The 21,391-nt window shown below is 41.9% G+C and overlaps 1 protein-coding gene across 4 annotated transcripts in view; it reads right to left on the bottom strand.

Moving 5' to 3' along the window:
• Positions 1–21,391, bottom strand: part of MAP3K5 (mitogen-activated protein kinase kinase kinase 5) — a 91,846-nt gene that overhangs the window by 65,126 nt on the left and 5,329 nt on the right. For all 4 annotated transcript variants that reach the window (XR_014167252.1, XR_014167253.1, XM_081907052.1 and 1 more), the window contains exon 2: positions 922–1,061. Coding sequence is in view for 2 of the 4 variants with exons in the window: in XM_081907052.1 (XP_081763178.1) it covers positions 922–1,061 (140 nt within the window). In the remaining 2 variants the exon portion in view is untranslated. The remainder of the gene's footprint in view (positions 1–921; positions 1,062–21,391) is intronic.

The following is a 21,391-nucleotide window of genomic DNA, read 5'->3' as shown; positions in this document are numbered from 1 at the left end:
CCCTCCATGGTTCTGTAGTTTTAATTCGCTAGGGTAGTACGATGAGGCTGATGTTAGGAAAAACTCCCTAACTCTAATTACGGTGCAACAATGAATTGTTCTGCCTAGGGAGGTACTGCTATTTTCTCCCTTGAATTTACCAGCATATACTGGATGGGCATCCGTCTTGGATGCTTTAGGATATCCTGTCACAGGAATGACATACTGGGTTCCTTCCAACTCTGTGGGTATGTCTGAACTAGAGTCTCTGTGGGCTACTTAATTTCATTTTTTAATTTGTTCTTCAACATGTCCCACCCGTCAGTTCTTGCCGCACTGCCCTTTGAACATTTAAGGGGCAAAGAGCAACAGGGAATCAATGCGGGCAAAAAGAGCGGGGCAGGTGAGCGGACAGGCGGAGGAGGAATACAATAATTTTAAAACATTACTTTAATGCAACAGGAAAATTAGTCATGGTGGAGTGGAACGTTGACGTGGAATACTTTTTGGGTGTTTATTGTGATTTCCAAAACCTCTGTTCCAGGTTTCTTTCACACTGAGCTTTGAAGCTGTTTGACAGCAAGCAAGAGTAAGTGGAAAGACATTTTGTGGTTCCCTTAGCATAGTATTTTTTATTTGTAAATCACTACCCTGTGAGGTAGGCTAAGCCGAGAGGCAGTGACTGGCCCAAGGTCACCCAGTGAGCTTCATGGCCAAATAGCGATTTGAAACCTGGTCTCCCAGGCCCTAGTCCAGCACTCTAACTACCACACCACACTGACCGTGTATGTTTGGCATCTGATTGTGTTTTCCTTTCCAGAAATCATGATGACAAATAAAACTGAGAATTGAGGACTTTAGCTCAATGCAATAAGACATTTCTCTGAAATTCTCAGGTCCCCTCCCACTTCAATCTTTTCAGGCTACAAGAGCATCACTTACCTTCAATGACTGCAGAGAGTCTGCATTTGTATCACAGTAGAGGATAATATTGTTGGCCATGCTGAAACTCTCTCGGACTCCCAGGTGATAGAAGAGGGAGGGCTGGCGGAAAGCGTCACTCATCTCCACCACTGCAATATCTGCAAGGAAGAGCAAAAGATATGCTTGTCAGTCTTAGTTTTAAAATGCCAGCACTGCAAATATATTTTCAATTAACCTGATGGCTTTTCTCAGCAACCATCAAAGGTAGCTGCTGTCCTGGAGAACAGAAGTTGCTTTTAAAGCCAATTCCAAAACCAGTAACTAGAAAATGAACTACAGTGATGAAATGAAAAAGAACTTGCAACATTTTTTTTTGCTATGGAACAACAGATCTAAGCTTTTGTTCCAAGAAGGCTGTACTTTAAGGGGAAATGGCAGAAGAGGAGGGATTTCCTCTTTGAAATAAATAAATAATTGATTATTGAGGACTCTTCTAGTAGTGGTTCCTCATTGCAGCACTGGCAGCACATCTGTGAGCTATGGACAATTCAAATATTTTGCGTTTATGGGTTCCACCTTTAAAGTGTTCTCATACAACAGGGAAGCATTATGCGGCTTTTATAACTTTCCGTTAACAGAGCCATTAGATTCCTGGCTGTTCACAGTATTTCGCTCCATGGTCTACCAGATTCCACGTAATGCTTCCACATAAAATAAAGTCAAATCATTTTTTTTAAAGTCGTTCCACATCACCTCATCTACCAAAGAACCCTGTGCATTAAAGAAGATTCTGGGACATGCCATAAGGTGTGCAGACAGTTCACATACAGAACTGGCCTGGCTTCCTGGGCATCATCCTTCCGATGCATGAAAAAAGAGTAAAACCTTAGAACGAACACTCTGTGCAATTTCACATTACAGGGAAAGATCAATGATAGGGGAAAATCATCTTTCAGAAAAACTTGTCTGCCTTTGAATAACTTTCAATGAGTTTCAAAATTTACCAGAACACAGTTTGATATACCAATATACAATTTTTTCCCCTTTCCCAGAACATTTTTGTGATTGGTTACATGCAGGTTCTCATCCTAGAGAACTGAAATGTTTCTTGGATTAGATATTTATAAATTAAACATCCTAGAACTCTGGAACCCTTTAGCCATCCTCTCCTTTGGTGATCTGATAATTTACACCAGCCATACAGTGTAAATTGCAAGCAATATGTAGGAGTAATAGTAAATGATAATATGTATATATTCATCACTTTAGAGTCATGATTTGAAGCTTTGCTTAAAGTTTACAACTTATTTATGAAGAGCTGCTGTCAGGGCTGGAGTCAAGAGCAGGTCAGAAAGCAAGAAGCAGAGTTTGTCAGTGAAGTTAACTCTTTATTAAAAGAAACAGCATACAACTCAGCAACACTTCCCAGCAAGTACTGCCCCTATGGAGCAGTGGCCAGGACTGATGGTCCCTGCCTTCAACCCCCTCTAAGGCCCCTCCTCTGCCAGATGTTTCCAAAGCAGTCTCAAACTGCTGTAGGGGTACCTTTAATCTCTGCTCCACTCTATGCATCATCCCGTATGGCTTTGATACAAGGGGTGAGGGGAGCTTGTTGCGGTTTACAACACCTGGGAGACAGACTCCTGGGATTACTCTGCAGCCTCTAGGCACCCCTTCTCTGCTTCAGCCTCTGAGTCTGAACTACTCCCTGTCACAGGCTCTCCTTGCTCACTAAATCCCATTGCCTCTTCAGCATCCAATAACTCCCTCCACTCCTTGCCCTCTGACCTCTTGTCAGTGTCCCACCACCAATCTTCTGGCTTTGAGTCTTCCTCCTCTGGGGTGTCCCTTGGGAGTTCCCTGGCTGGTGCCTGTCACCACTCCTTGTCATCCAGCTAATCCCTCATAGTTACATCAATTTCAGAAAGCTGAATTAAATGCAAGAGTCCACATCTCAAAAGCAACAAACTAATCCAGAGGTATCATTTATCAGAGAAAGTAACTATAGATCAGAGGTAGGCAACCTAAGGCCCGGGGGCCAGATGCAGCCCAATCGCCTTCTCAATCTGGCTCGCAGACGGTCCGGGAATCAGCATGTTTTGACATGAGTAGAATGTGTCCTTTTTAAAAATAAAATAAAATATGCATCTCTGGGTATTTGTGGGGCATAGGAATTCGTTCATATTTTCCCCCAAAATATAGTCCGGCCCACCACATGGTCTGAGGGACAGTGGACTGGCCCACAGTTGAAAAAGGTTGCTGACCCCTGCTATAAATAGTAGTCTTCCTACTTCTGCCTCCACAGTAGTTTCTGAATACCAGTTATTGAAAACCGCAGGAGGAAGAGTGTTATTATGCTTGAGTCCTGCTTCTGGGCTTCCCATGGGCATCTGGTTGGCCACTGTGAGGACAGAATGCTGGACCAAATGGGCTACTGGCCTGATCCAGCAGGCTCTCCTTGTGTTCTTATACCATATGTATTGTATTTCTCTTTACATTATAGTAATTACTTCTAAATCTGCATTTGCTTTTTCGTGATACGTGTTCTCCTTTTTGGCAAGGCATAAGTGGTCTCTCTAGCTGCACTCCTGTCAGTCTATCAGCTTCACCAGAGGTGAATTCACAAAGAACAACATTAGAAGTGTCTTGGATTCTCTTGTGTGGCCACACTCACGTTACAGGACTGGTTGGTTTTAAAATAGTGAAAGGTGTTGTCTCTGGGTAGGCTATCTACCACAAACCTGTACTGTAGGTTAACATTTACTGCATATGCCTCAGTGCCATAATTCTCCTTAGTAACATAGCTAGCTTTGCGTTATTATTAAAGCAAGCAACCTTCTGCTCCTACAGCATCATAAAAAGGCAACATAGAAGACGTGTCTTTTCTCGTGAACATGCCATCTGTCTTTCTCACCCACAACACTTCCTTCCCCTAACCATTCAGTAAATTGTGCTGATTTTTCAAAGGAAAAAAGTGGGGGAGAATCTGTAAAGAGTTTCTCAGAATCTAATAAGCAAATGGATATTTTCAGTTGTTAAAAATAGAGTAATATTTTGTTTTCAACACTATTTCTATCTATAAAGTTAGAGACACTTCTACTGACAATTCAAGAGTAGAAAGTAAAGTGTTGTTAGTAACACTTGTTAGATTAAGTAATTATTTTTAAAAAAAAACAACCCTCAAACATTTAATTGACTGAAGAGTGCACCCTAATAACCAGTCAGTAGAACATTTATACCTTTTTAATGCCAGGGCTTATAAAAACTGCAGATGGCAAACACTAAGAGGCATCTCCCCTGTTCTCCCACATAGGATGGATCTTCTAGGATGATCTGACACAAAACATGAACACATAATTTGAAAACTATATTTCTTGCTTCTGAAATATTGTTTTTAACCATACACAAATTTAATGAATGGGTTAATTTTAAAAACTCATATAACCTAAACTTTATGTTCATTTGTAAGCACAGCTTGTATCTACCAAGAGCCATGCATTCAGTATTGTGGGCCCAATTCTGTGGAACTGCCTCCCAACTGAGATCAGGTTGACCCTCTCCCTGCTGAACTTCTCCTAGTGAAGTCCTATTTCATCGGGCATTTAAGTATGTTTTCTTATTTTTCTAGTTAGTTTTAACTGGTTTTATCTTTGTAGTGTCTTTTTAACCTGACTTTACACCATGCACAGACTAAGGTGTTAAGCAGTATTTAAGTTGTTGAATAAATAAATAAATAAATAAAAACTAAGGTAACAGCAAGAGCTTGGAGTACAGTGGTGCCCTGCAAGACGAATGCCTCGCAAGACGAAAAACCCGCAAGACGAAAGGGTTTTTCGATTTTTGCGACGCTTCGCTAGATGATTTTCCCTATGGGCTTGCATATCCCGCTCTCCCGGAAAGGCAGGCAGGGGGGAGCAAAGACTTTTGCCCCCCGCCCGCCTTCGGAAGAGGTCCAGGACCTCTTCCCAAGGCGGGCGGGGGGCAAAAGTCTTTGCCCCCCCCTGCCTGCCTAACCGGGGGCTTTTAAATCGCCCCGGGACAGCTGAGAATTCCTCCGCTGTTCCGGGGCGATTTTAAAATGCTCGTGGGCGGCAGCGAATGCTTCGCTGCCGCCCGCCAGCATTTTAAAAGCCCCAGTCCCGGGCTTTTCCGCTGTCCGGGGCGATCTTAAAATGCTGGCGGGCGGCAGCGAAGGCTTCGCTGCCGCCCGCCAGCATTTTAAAAGCCCCCGGGACTGTCCCGGGAAGGCAGGCGGGGGGGAAGCAAAGACTTTCGCCCCCGCCAGCCTTCAGAAGAGGTCGGGGGACAGACTGTCCCCAGACCTGGTCTGAAGGCGGTTCGGTTTCCATAGGAACGCATTAATTGATTTTTAATGCATTCCTATGGGAAACCGTGCTTCGCAAGACGAAAAACTCGCAAGACAAAAAGACTTGCGGAACGAATTAATTTCGTCTTGCGAGGCACCACTGTATAACAGTTGGTAGAGCATAAGACTCTTAATCTCAGAGTTGTGGTTCAAACCCCACACTGGGCAAAATATTCCTTCACTGCAGGTTGATTATTATTTTCTGTTGCCTTTTGTAGCGTTCTGCTTTAAATGATGTATTTTTTCAATGTTAACCACCATGGAGTTATGTGAGAGGAAGGGGTAGGTTATAAGAAGCAAGGAGACTGGCTTCATTCTGGCTTAAGGTTTTAGTCTTTTGTATAGACACTGTGAACAATTCTATGCATCTTTACTCAGAATTAAGTTACAGCGGGCCCAATGAAGATTATTTGTAGGTAGATGTTCATGAGATAGCAGCCTACGTCTCTTAGGAGATAACACCACAATCATGAATAATTCTGTGTTTTGTTTTTACAGCAGTCTTGTAAATAAAAACTCTGAGGAAGATCACATAAATTCCCTCAAGTTCTCTCGGATGAGAGGATGTACTTCACAGCAAAATAAATAAATAAATAAAAATCATTAAATTATGGAACTCACTACCACAAACTGTAGGGGTACAAGACAAATTCATGGAGGAGCAAGCTATCAATGGTTACTAGCCCTGCCAGTCGTATACTACTTCCAGGATTGGAGGCAGTATGCCTCTGAATGCTACTTGTTGGAGAATACAAGTGGGGACGGGGCTGTTGCATTCATGTCCTGCTTGTGGATTTCCCATACTGGTTGGCCACTGGTAGCCAGTGATTGTCCACTGTGAGAACAGGATGCTGGACTAGATAGGCCTTTGGTCTGGGGACTTATGTTCTTAAATATGCCTTGAATGGATTTCAGAACATAAAGCTTACAGCCCAATTCTATGTACCGATGGCCACTGTTTTCTATCATATTATAATATGATAAACGCTGTAGTAAGAAGGGTGAACACCCACTATGACGAACTTTGCACTTAGCTTAAATCAATACTATTAATCACTAAGGTGAATTACCGAAGTTGAAGTGCTCTCATTGTTCTTTGCCATGTAAGCAGCCCAAGAACCAAATGATTACTTCCCATTTAACTATACACTCCTGTTTGCCTCCTAAGGGATTTCATTTAATTTCATACAGGACAAATGAACTGGATCTATAAATGAGCCAGACCAATTTCCAATTGAGCTACATCATGGATTTTCTGGTAGTATTGATAGGACAGCTTCTTATGCTAATGCAATCAACTATTTCTCCACTTTCCCTCTAACTGGGCTCTGTGGTGAAAGGTGATTAGCAGAACATTAGCCCCTTGAAACTGAAAGGGGGCTAATGATGCATTTCTTTTCACTGTAGTCTTTTAGCAAACACAATAAATCTGTTACCCATTTGTGGTATACCAAGCACATCAAACGGTTTGATAAAAGAGCAGGATAGATAGAGACAGGAAGACAAAAGTAACAGCTGTATGTCTATTAAGTTCCATTTCCACCAACACCCATCATTAAAACAAACAGGCAACAGCTTTATCAATCATAGTGATGTCTAGAGTTGAAACAACTACACCTGAAACAGAAAGAAATGAGATACTGAACAGCTTGCCTAATTCACTGCCTACTGGGCTCTACATACTTCACAAGGTCAAATGTGAGCAATGATTAACAAACCTAAATACTAGACTTCACATGGCCTATCAGATATACAAACTATGAAAAAGATATACTTCTCAGGGGTGGGGGTTATAAATCCCATTCCTAGAAGTTTATCTACAGAAGCGTTCAGGTTGATTTTTATTTTAAACAAACCGCTTATGTATAGTACAAATACTTAAGAAAGAACACTGAGAACTGTAAGGCTGGTCCACAGTATCATTGGAATTATCCAACCAGACTACAGTATCTCTTTTATTTATTAACAAATAAAACCTTTGTTATGAGGAAATTCAGCTGAGCAATACAAATAACAATAAAAACAAGAAAGCCAGTGAAATACAGACATGAGCATGAAGAAGAAATTAAAAAGGGGGAACCCACAGAGAATGCTTCACATGTTTGGCTTGGGCAATTGGCAATATCAGTGAGGTCTATTTTTGTTTAAAGCCCAATGAGATCCAGAGTTAAGAATGCTTGTAAGAAGTCTTTCAATAAGTGCCTTTGTGCTCTTTGCATCACTCTAGGAATCAGTGCTTAAAGGTTATAAGGCACTTCAGATTATATCTATGAGCACTGCAACAAGATTTAGACATGGTATTACTGGTATGCATATGATAATTGCAACTACCACCTACTAGCTCAGGAAGTGCTGAAGTTTCTTATAAACCTAGCATGTATGTGAAATATTCATCAGGGGTAGGAAAGCAATAATAAACTGATCAAATCACACAGGAGCAGTTCCACCAGTATGAGATTATTGCTGAAGGGTCATGGGAAGCAGAAATACCATTAAAGGTGACTGCATCACTCAGTTTGATTTGTTCTCAAAATTAAAAATCGACTTGAATTGAAGCAACCAGATAACAAGGCAACAGGGTTTCACCATGTGAGTGTAGCTACCTGGGTCTGTTTGTCCCTGTCCAACCCCTGTATTTAGAATTCTCAAAGCCCATTGGTATAAGAACCTGTTACTTTTGGGTGTTAAGAGTGCTTTTACTTCCCCTTCCTTCCCACAAAGGCAAACACAATACAGTAGCTATATTTACTAAGAGGAGCACTCACTAGAAGCCTGCTGCCTGCTTATTGGAGCCAAAACAAGTGCTCCTATGTTTCAGTTCATTAGTCTTTGTTACTCAGATGAGGTAGCTGGGGGGGAGGTTAGCTTTTACTGAAGGAGTTGAGTTTTCCCAAGAGAAAAAATGATTTGGGAATCTGAATGTGAGGTAAGAGTGCTACAATTCAGCCCATCAATATTTCAGACAACTATCTTGACTGTGGTTTGTCAATGGTAGAAAACAAGGTACTAACTTTGTACTTAGGATTGTAATGTCTGGTTTCCTGTTAGTGTCTAAGGAACTCAGTGCTTTTCTAAAAGGATGGATTCCAAGGCTTGCCTAAATTATTATTATTATTATTGATTGGCCGGTTACTGACTCACCTTTTATACATATTTCAAGGTGATTTAGAAACATATAATAAAAACAATTATAATTTTTTAAAAAAAACAGTACAAAACACAACTATATACAAGTTTAAAAACAATACAAAACGATCACCTAGAGACTTTTCATCCTGTTAGAAAAAATTGCTGAAACAAAAATGTCTTCAACACTGATGCACATCCTATTCTTCCTTCCCTGGGAAATGTTCTCAGTAAAATCAGACATGTAGAAGCAAGTTGAGATTTCTCCACAACAGAAGGCCAGAGGCTACATTTCCAGGGCAAAATTGTTGCAGTGAAAGTAGATTCTTCCAATTTTTAATGTTATTTTCTGTGTTATGTTCCTGTACTTGTGGTGATTTTGCTCTTTCGACTTTCCAGTATGAACTAGAAAAGTAATACTGAACTGTTTTCCAGCTACCAGATTTTTAATCAGTCATTTCTTTATCTGTTCTTTTCTTTTAAGATTCATTTGGAGTCTCAGCTACTGGCTTTTTAATTAGTCATTCCTTTCATTTGCATCTATATTACTACTACTATTACTACTCCTATTACTGTTTATTAACTGCTCTTCACAAGCAGGTAGGTCCCAGGGAGAATTAGAACAAACTACAATTCAGTATTAAAAACTGTTAAATTATTCACAGGAATAGGTTGGGCCCTGAAAACACACATCTCAGGTGTCAAAGGCCAGAAGTGCATCTTCAGTATTCACAGAAAGATGAATAGTGAAGGCGCCAGTTGTGCCTCTGTGGGGAAGGATTTCACAGCTTAGGAGTCACCACAGGGAATCTCCTCTTCTGGCCCATCTCTCTCCCAACTTCTAAGGGTGATGAGACTACCAAGAGAGTCTTCCTGCTGACTGTAACATATGAGAGGATCTATAGCAGGGGTCAGCAAACTTACCGCCAGCGCCAATCATGCGGCAGGCCAGAGGGTGGGGGAGCAAGTGCCCATATGCATGCGCACACGCTATTTCTGGTGCTCCTCTGACCCGGAAGTGGGCAGCCACGCAGTGCAGCGCTGGTAAAAGCGGGCGGTGGAGGTCGCCGCGGGCCAGATAAATGAGTCCCGTGGGCCTTATCCAGCCCGCGGGCCTTAGTTTGGGGACCCCTGAACCATAGGGACAAAGGCTGTCTTTCAGGTATTTGGGGCCTTAGACATTTAGACCTTTAAACACCTTTAAATTGCGAGCACCTTAAATCTGGCCTGGAAATGAACTGGCAACCAATGCAGCTGTTTTAGAACGGAGTTTATATAAGTTCTAAAGGCTAAGAATTTCCATTAGCCCCAGTCAGTGGGGACAATGATTGGGAAAGATGGGAAATGCAGTTCACAAGACCTGGAAGGCACCATGCTGGCCACCTCAATATCCTTAAGCATTGTGTGTATTTAGTGCCATTTGGGCAGCTCATTATGACAAGGGAATGGTGGATGACAGGGCAATGACCCACCACCAGTAAAGAGTGGGGGAAGCTGGCCGCCAAGTTCTATTGCCACAAATGCATCTCATTCCTCTGCCTCTTTGAGTATATGCAGCATGAGAAGAGTGGTAGATGCCACCATCAAGAGGAGAGATTTGGACCAAGGAACTGCAGTAAACTGACTTGTATTCAGTTGTATAGGTGACCAAGATTAACTTTGCTGAGTATTTATATTCATGCAAGAGAAGCACATGTGTGAAATTACCAGCATGGCAAACAAGGAGTTATTATGTATGCTACTAGACTAATATTATCTAACTAGTAATTAAGTTATGTTAAATTGCACTTACGTATCCAATACAGAAAGCGGATATGACTCACCCAAATTAAGATTCTTAACACTCTGCATGAAGGCTGTCCAACTTTGTAACATGAGATTAAACAAACATGATAAACAGGTTTGCTTTCATTTTTCACTGGTAGTGCCTGATAGCTTCAGCTTGTGACTGCAGTGACTTAGTTCTTATTCATTCAGTGTTATAGCCAAAAGGTTCAGGGTATCAAATGTTAGTGATATGCAGAGTACACTCACTGAAATCAATCAACATGGCTAACTTAGGTCCACTAATTTAAACGGGTCTGCACCAAGTAAACTTACTTGGATACAAACATTAAATTCAGAGAAAAAACCTATTATTTTACAAAACAGCTTTATTAAAAATGAGTAGCTTCATTATTATTTTTGCATTCTAGTGCTACAGCAAGCCACTATGAACTTTGACAGCTAGTGATGTCATAATGATGTCATGCGCTTGACAGCTGTCAAAGTTCATAGTGGCTTGCTGTAGCTGCCAATTAGCTCTCATTAGAGGTTGCAGAGACCTCCTTTGAAAAAACTCCTTTGAGTACATAGTTGCAAAAAGCCCATCTGAAGTCTGCAGATTAAAAATGCTCCTTTTGTAGGAAACAATCTTGCCCCAAACTTATATACATTAAGATGAACGATAAAAACCTCAGCTTTTAGTGACTAATAGGCTGAGTCATTTTTAAATTGCATGGTTGCTGATTATGTTATTTAGGCATTTTATGAGAGTTCTTGTTTACAACATAATTTTATTTTGCCCTATTTTGTTGTACACCACCCTATGACCATGTTTGATGAAGGGTGTTACAGAAACCTTGTAATAAATTTTATAATAAAAATAGGCTCCAGAGTTACAGCAAAAAGAGGCAATTTGTAAAAATTGCTTTTTTCACCTTCCTTTAAGTGCAGCAATGAAACTTCTATGAGTGGGGCAGGGGGCACAGCCCCTTATATGTAGAGGTTCATGCATATAGCATTGTATCATGTACATTAGAGTCCTGCTGGATCAGACCAAAGGCCTATGCTGGATTAGTCCAGCATTCTGTTCCCACAGTGTGAAGCCAGATGCCCCCAAGCAGTACCTGAGTGTGACAGCACCCTCCCACTTGTGATGCCAAGAAACTAGCATTTCCGAGGCAAGCTTCCTCTGACACCAGAAGCAATGCATAGCCATCATGACTAGTAGTCATTGATAGCTCAACCCCCATGAATTTGTGAAGAAACATGCATGTCAGGGGCTGTTGCTATTATTATTAATTGCACTTATCAGTTTGATTTCCCCCACCCCGCCCCCCAACAAAGTAACTCAAAGAAACCTACAAAATACTACAAAGAATAAAACCAGTATAAAGCTAAAACAGAATAAAAACATAAAAACACAAAGCCTAAAAATACATATAAAAGGCAGGTCTAACACATTCCACCTGTCAAAAGAGGCCACGAGTATATAAAATCCTTCAAATTAAGGCCAACGGCTTGTGTAAAAAGAAACCTAACAGAGTGAAATTGCATATAATTGAAACCCATTGAAAAAGTCAACAAGCACCCCGTTCTGCGCTTTTAGTGATATTTCAGTGACCTCTTTATGACGTTTCCATGATACTTCCAGGTTCAACATGATGTGCATATACATGGTCAGGCACATATTGAATGATTATCTCTCTTTTTGTACCCTGAAAAAATATGGGCATTAAATTAAATGGCTAGGTTAATATCACATTCAAGTTCATATAGTATAGCCTAGTTCTTTTCTCCCCACAGATTGGGGAAAGGGAGGACAAGGGTGAGACTTCACCCAAAACTAAGGCCAGATTGTGTGTTCTCCCCAGAATATAATGCATGAACAGGCTTAGTTAAGTACTCTGCATTCTTTTACCAATATGGTCCAGAAAGCTCAAATGTTTTTATTAGTCTCACTCAAGTGCTGTAGCATTCCTTGCAGTCTTTCAGAGTTATGACACAGACACGCAACAGAAAGAAAAGAAGCAATAAACCAGCACTTGAAACTATGTCATAATTTATACATTTCCTGTTTTCATCCAGGTGTTCTTTTTCAGTTGAGCAGTTGATTGACCAATGCATGAGATCAAATTAACCTTTTAAAACATCATTTATGTCATTCACAATAATCACATTTCCGTTCTACATCATGACTGTACAATTAACGCTCTACAGTTCTCTCACCACATTGGAATCCTGCTGTGTAATATCAATATTCACAGGATTCCTGCTGAGTAACATCAATGTGAGGCATATGATGAAGTAAACTGTAGTCCACAGAAGGTCATGCTATATTATGTCACAAGATCAGCCTCATTATTATTAGTACACTTTCCCATTTTGTCAATGGAGCTGCAATGCTGATGCCTTTGGTAATGTTTAGTGTATACTTCCTTTCTGAACACTGGAAAAGATGGAATGTACAAAGCTGAAGACTAGTGCGACTACTAAAATACTAAAGAACTCACATATGGCACTTATTCATTTGTCTTTGGTTACAATGTGTACATAAGAAGCACGATCCATCCAAAGTTAAGCACTATTAAAATGAATGTGATTTCAAATAAAGACATTTAAACATCTGTGTTACCCTCTGACTGAAATCAGTAGGACTTGTTCACAGCAATCCTCTGATTATCCCAGTGAGTTCAATGGGACTTCCTCACAGGTTGGTGAGTACAGAATTACAGCCTGAAAGTGCTTAACTTTGGCTGGATCATGGGTTAGGTGGTGCCCTTTTGATGTTAGTATAACCTACAGTGGATTATGAATCTGTATGATGATCACAGCTAGAGATTGAAACATGTATTCAATGAAAATATAAAGAACCTCCAGTGTTCCACATCTGCTCTCTGGGTGTCTTGATTCTAACATACCATCATTAACAAGTGTGCTGAACACATAAAACAAGGTGGAGTGCCATACGGTAGCTAAGTGTAGCTAAATGAGCTGGAGGAACGCAATCTTAAATGTGTGCACAGAACAAATATCTGTGTAGGTGGAAGCAGAACAGCTGAAGCAGACACAGCCCCTAAGTTATACACGCTCATTTCAATTTGTGATGCCATCCTCCATACATACTGTATACACACTGGGGTTGTTTTGAGTAAGGTGAAGAACCTGCTGCCCTCAAGCCACCTCCCTGCCTAGGATGCATTTGTTTTATTTCCATTCGACTTCTGAAAAAGGTCCATAGCCTACCCTTGTACTACAAATGTAGGATTTCTTTTTTTAAAAAAAAAAAGAATATCTTTGATCATGGCGGTGGAAAAAAAAGGAGCTATACTATGATATGAAATAAGTGATTACAGAACAACTGTTGGTACTTTCCCACAATATCAGGCCTTGAACACTACCCACCAGGATTTATGCTGTGAGAACAAAAAGCTTAAATTATGATTAGCATGTGCTCAAAACCTTTGATGGGCAGAGAAGTACATTCTCCCTTTGCACCAAGGAGCTGGATAGAGTAGAAGTATCCCTTGGTCTGGCTTTGCTGGCTTCCATCAGCCTTCTCCTGAAATGGGAGGTAGGATTCTAGAGGGAATCCACTGGATCCCAAGCCAGCCCCACTGGGCCTGATCTGATTCTGATCATGGTGCCAAATCCAGCAGCGATCTGCCTGCAACCCAATGTTCACCCCAGCCACCACGTGGGGCTTGACTCCTCAATTCAGCCCCACCAGGCAGACGCCAGTGTTACAACTGCCCCCAAAACTTGAATGTGGCAACTCTGGTGCTACAGAACCAAGCCATGGTCAAGGATAGTGTGCTAGATTACAAATTGAATATTTGCAAGGTTGTGCCATATTGCACAAAGCGACCATGCAGCTCATAGACTGAAAAAAGTAACCTGTCCCATTGCGATACAGCAAGCCCTGTTCAACTGCTCCTGTTATTGCAAGTAGATAATGGGCTATTATCCTTGCAGCATAAAGAAAGTTAAATTTGTACTGTAAAGGGGCCTTCAAATTACAATCAGATTGCAACCAATTTAAACATTCAATAAGCATACAATAAACTGAGCACGTGTAGAGCAAGTTCATATGTTACATTATCCACACAAATGCAGCTATCACTTAATAATGGGAATTTGTGAATCTATTATGATTCTATCAGTCGTCTCTGCCTCCTACTACATCAGTCCATTTCTCAGCAATATAAGACAAGGGTCAGTTCCAACAACGTTTGTCCTCCTGTGAAGAAGTAGTCACACAAGGGGGAAAAGAAGAAAAAAAACCTAAAATACATATTGCAGGGGGAATTCCAAAATCACAGTAACACAGTTTTTATCTGAAAGATATCCCTGCCCCCATGGTGTCACTTTTTGCTTTCTGAGCCTAAACAAAGACAACAAAAATGTTCTGTATGCCAGTGACTCAATAATCAAAGCTTATTATTACAGTGTAGCCTCACTAGGCACTACTCCAAGCACTAGAAGAAGGTCCTTTTAATCTGTTTAGGAACAAACCCCATCCAAATAGTTCTCAGGGGGGGGGGGGGACAAAAGAAACATTTGAATAACCCCTAGCTAATCCAACACATGATGCATTGCAGATGTTAGGGGGTGGAGGCAAGCAGGCAGAGACTTCACTTAAGGGAAACAAGTAGAATTAAAAGTGAAATTTATTAATCACTCATTTTTATTCTATAACTAGTAGTTATTATTATGCTGGAACTGATTTTCAGTCACTACAAACAGCAGAAGCATGTATTTCTGTGCTAAAATGGGGTTTGGAAATCACTCAATCCACTATTAATAGGGGACAAAAGTGTTTTAAGAAGCAACTGAATGTTATAAGAACTCCAAGACAGAGAGAAAGCCTTAACATTACATTTCATCACAAATTCCAGGAAATCCAAAAATAGGAATAGTTTTGTAACCAACATTCTGGTTCACAGTGTCAAAGGAAAAAGCCTTGGAATGTAGCATCTCCCAAAGGTAAGCAAGACACTATCAGAAAAGAATCACTGGAATTTAGAAAGAGTTGCTCTGCTTCTTGCATTCCCTATGTCCTTGTATGTAAAGCCTTTGAGTCTGCAGCCAAGCAACCATGGTACAGACTCACTTCTGTACATTCTGGACAGCGTCAAAACTTTGTAAAACAGTGAGAGCCGATTTGCATTGTTTTGTCATGTGCAATTGTAAAAGCCTTTACTCAATGACAAGTGCATTTAAAACTGCAGTGCAATTTGTTGCTTGGCTGAAAACTGCCCCCTTTTCCCAGACACCCAGGGGGCAAATTACACATGTAAACAAGAAAGTGGGCCAGGCATGCAGATGCCATAGGACCAACCAAGGGAGGCTGGCTGCACGTGCAAGTGCTCCTTATCTCTTACATTTCCTGAAGAAGCAGAATTGTCCTTTAAGGCTAGGAGGCAAGGGCCATACCTCCAGCAAACTGTGGGACACAAGTGTGCTCTGTCTTTAAAGAGCTACTGACCTTTTCAGATTAGAAGAGAGACAGAGCTATGAATACAACAACCATACCACAACAGGGACTCCAGTGAAGCACAACAACCGTTCACACAAAGCCATCTGTCCCTTCCACCAGTGGAGAATGATGATAGCCACTTATCCTCTGAATAAGGCAGCTAATAAAAGTAAAAGGTAAAGGTAAAGGTACCCCTGCCCATACGGGCCAGTCTTGACAGACTCTGGGGTTGTGCGCCCATCTCACTTAAGAGGCCAGGGGCCAGCGCTGTCCGGAGACACTTCCGGGTCACGTGGCCAGTGTGACAAAGCTGCATCTGGTGAGCCAGCGCAGCACACGGAAACGCCGTTTACCTTCCCGCCAGTAAGCGGTCCCTATTTATCTACTTGCACCTGGGGGTGCTTTCGAACTGCTAGGTTGGCAGGCGCTGGGACCAAGCAACGGGAGCGCACCCCGCTGCGGGGATTCGAACCACCGACCTTTCGATCGGCAAGCCCTAGGCGCTGAGGCTTTAGCCCACAGTAATTGGTGACAACTAACGGCTGCAAGTGGGACGCGGGTGGCGCTGTGGGTTAAACCACAGAGCCTAGGACTTGCCGATCAGAAGGTTGGCGGTTTGAATCCCAGCGACAGGGTGAGCTCCCTTTGCTCAGTCCCTGCTCCTGCCAACCTAGCAGTTCGAAAGCACGTCAAAGTGCAAGTAGATAAATAGGTACCGCTTTGGCAGGAAGGTAAATGGCGTTTCCGTGCGCTGCTCTGGCTCGCCAGAAGTGGCTCAGTCATGCTGGCCACATGACCCAGAAGCTGTATGCCGTCTCCCTTGGCCAATAGAGCGAGATGTGTGCCGCAACCCCAGAGTCGGTCACGACTGGAACTAATGGTCAGGGGTCCCTTTACCTTTACCTTAATGGCTGCAACTAGTGGCTGGCAGGTAATTTGGAACTAATACATGAAATATTGTGATGCTGCACACACCACCACCTCATGGATGTTAGCCTTGCACAAATCCTTGACCCACTAACCCCAGCTTTAGCACTAAAAGCTCAGACACCTACTTCAGCCCCCTATACCCTGGGAAAGGATCTCTACCAACCGCCTCTTTATCTCAGATCCCTGTTAACCATCGGGAACTTCTGACCCAGGAGCGTCTCTCCCTAGGCCACACAGCTCACTGGCCCAGCTTCACACCCCAAATATTTTTGCATGGCTGGAATGCACCCTTGAACTCTCATAATGCTTCTTTATTGTCTGGATGGAGAACAGAGACGAGTGGGGGATTGCATTCAGAAACCAACCTAATGTCCAAAGCAGGTGCTACTCCATCCACTCGTCCTTCTGACCACACCCACCATGAGCATGTGGCCTTTGGAAAGTTTACCAGAAGGGAATGTAGTCCTTAGGTGGAAAAAAAGTGCTCCCCACTCCTTTGTTCCATTGCCTTCACATGGGTCCTCCCTTCCTCTCCACCAGCACAGTGTGTAAACCAAAATTACTCTTCCACTCAGATGCCAGTTAATTGCATCATGTCTGAAATTTCTATGACTGCCCAGCACGAGAATACACGTGAATGATCCATGACATCGCAAGAACTCAGTCAGTAGCCAGGAGGAAGACTTGCAGGCAAATGAAATGTTCAGCCTCCTTTATGTATGTGAGACAAGTGTTTTCGTTTCTCACTCCAACTCAGAGATAAAATAATGTAGCCAATGTCTAAATAAAGTCTCCCATTTGGCCTCCATGATTTTGCTAAGCCTCCACTGTTTCCATTATCACTTTTAAACTGCAGTACTGAGCTACTCCAGCCAAAACCTATGCAAAAGGGAAGATGGATGGCACTAGACCGCATGAACTAGTTTGATTTTTCTAACCTGATAACTAGCACTTTTATATTCCAATTCTTATTCTAAGAGAAGTAGACGCATTTCCCTACAGTCCACCACTTCCTCTGAGAAAGCCAGCTACTTTGAATTCTCCTCGTCACATAGTAATTAAAATATTTTGAGAATTGTTATGGTTGAGGAAAAGTAAGACAAGCACAGTAAATTAATTAATTAAACAAAAGACACAGAAGCATTCTTCCGGCCAAGAAGCTGGCAATTCTAACCTGAAGCACAAAGCAGAAAACAAAGTAGCACCTTGGGATGCACTGGCTAGAATAATGTTTTATGTAACAGGAGTTAATCCCTATGAGTCAGAAATTAACAGCTCAAGTCGGGAAAACATGTTTTAGAGATGAACAATAATGATGCTGTAAGGAGACAATGCTATGGTGAAAAACTGCACATCAATAAGACAGTGATTTTGACTAATTAAAGAGTTTTGTATGCACTGACACACTGATTTGAAATTAACCTTTGTATGTCTTTCAGTGCTGGTGCAAGATTTAGCAAGGTCTAACACAGGGATGGGGAACATCATTCAGCCCAAAGGTCCTATTTCATTTTGGTCAACCTTTCATATAACCATTGAACTGTAGATTTGGAAGGGACCCCGAGGGTCATCTAGTCCAACCTCCTGCAATGCAGGAATCTCAACTAAAGCATCCATGACAGACCAAAGATTAAAAAAGTGAGAAGAGCAACAGAGATGGGAATTTTTACCTCCATGCAATAGTTTCTGCACACACTCATACACCCCTCTATATCCTCCATCCGCGTAAGCGTGAATCATTATTAGAATTCAAAGAAACATTCGAGCCAAGCAAAACCATTCAAGGAAGGTGCAAAGCAGGGCTGACGAGGGATGTGGCCTGGCAAAAAGGTGTGTGACTAGGTGTGGCTGAGACCTGGAGAGAGTCCCAATGTCACATTTGGCCCCCAAGCCTGAGGTTCCATCTCCTGGGTCTAAAATATACTGCAAAATATACTATTACATCATAGGAGGCTATATAGGACAGCCTTGCAAATAGGTACTAGCCTGCATTTTTCTTTACCAACCTGTTAGATGGATGACAGAATGGGGTGGGAGGTTGGAGAATTCCACCTACAGCAGCGTGCTGCATGCATTTGCTAGGTGTGAAGTGGGAGGGGGCAGGAGGTTCTCCTTTGGCAGAGTGCTTGGTTTCCCTGCTGGGTGCCATGAAGAGGCAGAACATTCCATTCCCCCCACAACCAGCAATAGCTGCCTGCTCCCTCACCTACATGCAACTCCTTCTTACCAGTGGCTACCAGGCTACACACATGCACACCTATGTTTCTAGATGCTACTGGTAGTCCCCTGGCCCGCCAAATCTAAGCTTGACAAGGCAATGGAACACCCACAGAGCCTTATTCAAGTTCCAAGCTGCCATCTCCTTGTCACACTCCAACATGACCAAGAAATGAAACTTATGGCAGAAGAAGAGGCAGGCTCAACCCCCAGTGCATGCATTCAACAGCACAAAATAAACTAGAAAGGAGTCTCCTTTGCTTTCTTTGTTAACCGCTCATTGTCATTTTCCACTCACTCTCTTTCTGTATATCACAGCATTTGCATTCCTCTTTTTCTGCTTAACTACACAACTGTAGTCACATGCCCTCTTCTTTTTCTGTCTACCTACCCGCAGGATTTACTACAGGTATATTCCTAAATTATCTCTGTTCCCACCCCTCCTACACAAGGGAGACGGGGAGTACAGAAAAATACATGCAGCAATCTGTACAGCGATCTGGATTCTAGCATGCCTGGAATTGATTGATTGATTGATTGAGCTTATTCTACCTTATACCCAGAGGTCTCAAGGTGGTTCACAGAAGAAAATCAAAACCACAAAATACATAATCAAAATACCGTGGTACCTCAGTTCCCAAACGCCTCTGTTGCTGTATGCTTCAGTTCTCGAATGCCGAAAACCCAGAAGTAAATGCTTCTGTTTTCAAACATTTTTCGGAACCCAAAGGTGCGACACGGCTTCCGCTGAGTGCAAGAAGCTCTTGCAACAATGGGAAGCTGCACCTCAGTTTTTGATCATTTCGGAAGCCAAACAGGCTTCTGGAATGGATTCCGTTTGAGGACCAAGGTACCACTGTAAAAACAACAACCCAATAGCCGCCCCCGCCCCCGGCAAAAAAATCCACCATGTTTTGAATTCTCTTTGCAGTTTGTACACATTCTAAAGTTGGCAAGACTCAGGATTAAAATGACTTTGTAATTTTTGGAACTGAGTGTGCCCATTGTTGCTGTACCTCAGAATGGACCCATCAGTCTACTTCTGGTCAGCATCAATTGCACATGTGTTCACTGGTAAATCCATTCTGTCTTCATTTCATGTATTAAGTTATCTGTGTGCATGTTCCGAAACACACACACACACACATATATACAGTACATATATATACAGTATATGTGTGTGTGTGTGTGTATATATATATATGCACACTTTTTCACCTTACACTTTGGAACTCCCTGCCTATTGAGATCAAGCAGGTACCTTCACTTTACTCTTTTTGGAACCTGCTAAAAACATTCCTGCTTAGACAAGATATCTCAGATGCTTAGAAAGTTTAGGTAATTTTAATCTGTTTTAGTATGTTAACTTTCATATGATTTAAAGTAGGGTTGTCTGGGTTTTTTCTGGATTTTTCTGGTTTTATCTTCTGCAAACCGCTTTGAGGTTTTTTATAAGTGGTGCATATATTTTTATGAAATTAAATAAACAAATCAGGATTTCTGTAAGTCTCACTGAGACCTAGATGAAAAGCAGGGTATGCATTTTCTTAATTAATCAATATATAAACCTTATAATTCAATCATGCCTAGCTTTAGCTCACTCCAACCATACTTGCATATAAGTGTAAGCATGTGGGAGTGTTACTAATAATATTATTATGGTCCTAATCCCGTATTCCATTAGTAAATATTATTCAGTATTTTCTGCTCCAGTATTGCTGAAGTTACAGCTGTTGATACCACCCATTAACACTTTCTTGGTTAACACATCACATTAAGCCAAAGTTCTTGCTATTGCTGTTTTAATGCCTTAATGTGAACATGCAATGCTGGTGAACACACGGCTCAGAAGTTCTTGCTGAGTTCCTCCCTGGCTCCTGCTGCTGCCACACTGACAGGAAACAAGCCAGAGTGTGGCTTGTCATGCCCTCAAACCCGAGCTTTTTCTCGAAACAAACCATGATCCCAGGTTCAGATGTTGTGAGGGGACACTCTCTGGCTTGTTTCCCAGCAACTAGAAGGAAGAACACAGTGAGAACTTTAGAGCAGTGTGTACTAGTGCACTGCATGTTCACATTATGCATAGTTTCTTTAACTATGGTTTAGTGTAACATGTGAAGTGGGCCACCAGGAACATAGGAAGCTGCCTTATATTGAGCTGGACCATCTAGTTCATTGGCTCTCCAGGGTTTTAGGCAGGGAACCTGCCTAGCCTTACCTGGAGAAGCTGCAGATTGAACTTGAGACTTTCTGCCTGAAAAGCAGATGCTCTACCACTGAGCTACAGCCCTTCCCTTATGGTAGAACACTTTTATTGTGTAACCCTGGGACATTTCCTCACCAACGGTGCTGGTGGTCATAATAAACATCGTCACCCGAATTCTGTAGTCAGAGCTTGGTAAGGTAAACAGTGAGCTAACGCTAGTGGCACGTCAGCTGTTTTTAAAAACTACAGTGACAAAAATGTTCCTTTATAGAGTTCTGACATCACAGGAGCTAAATATAAAGAAGGGGAAATTCCCATACTCCCACACCTTCTGTTGACCTTTTGGCTGGTAATTGCTTGTTAGCTTATCATTTACAGCTGGACAATTAGTATTTATTTCTTA

This window comes from Podarcis melisellensis, assembly GCF_964234715.1.
Source record: "Podarcis melisellensis genome assembly, chromosome: 3".
Taxonomy (NCBI): Eukaryota; Metazoa; Chordata; class Lepidosauria; order Squamata; family Lacertidae; genus Podarcis; species Podarcis melisellensis.
Note: the sequence above shows the minus strand (reverse complement) of the source record. Positions and strands in the feature narration are given on the sequence as shown.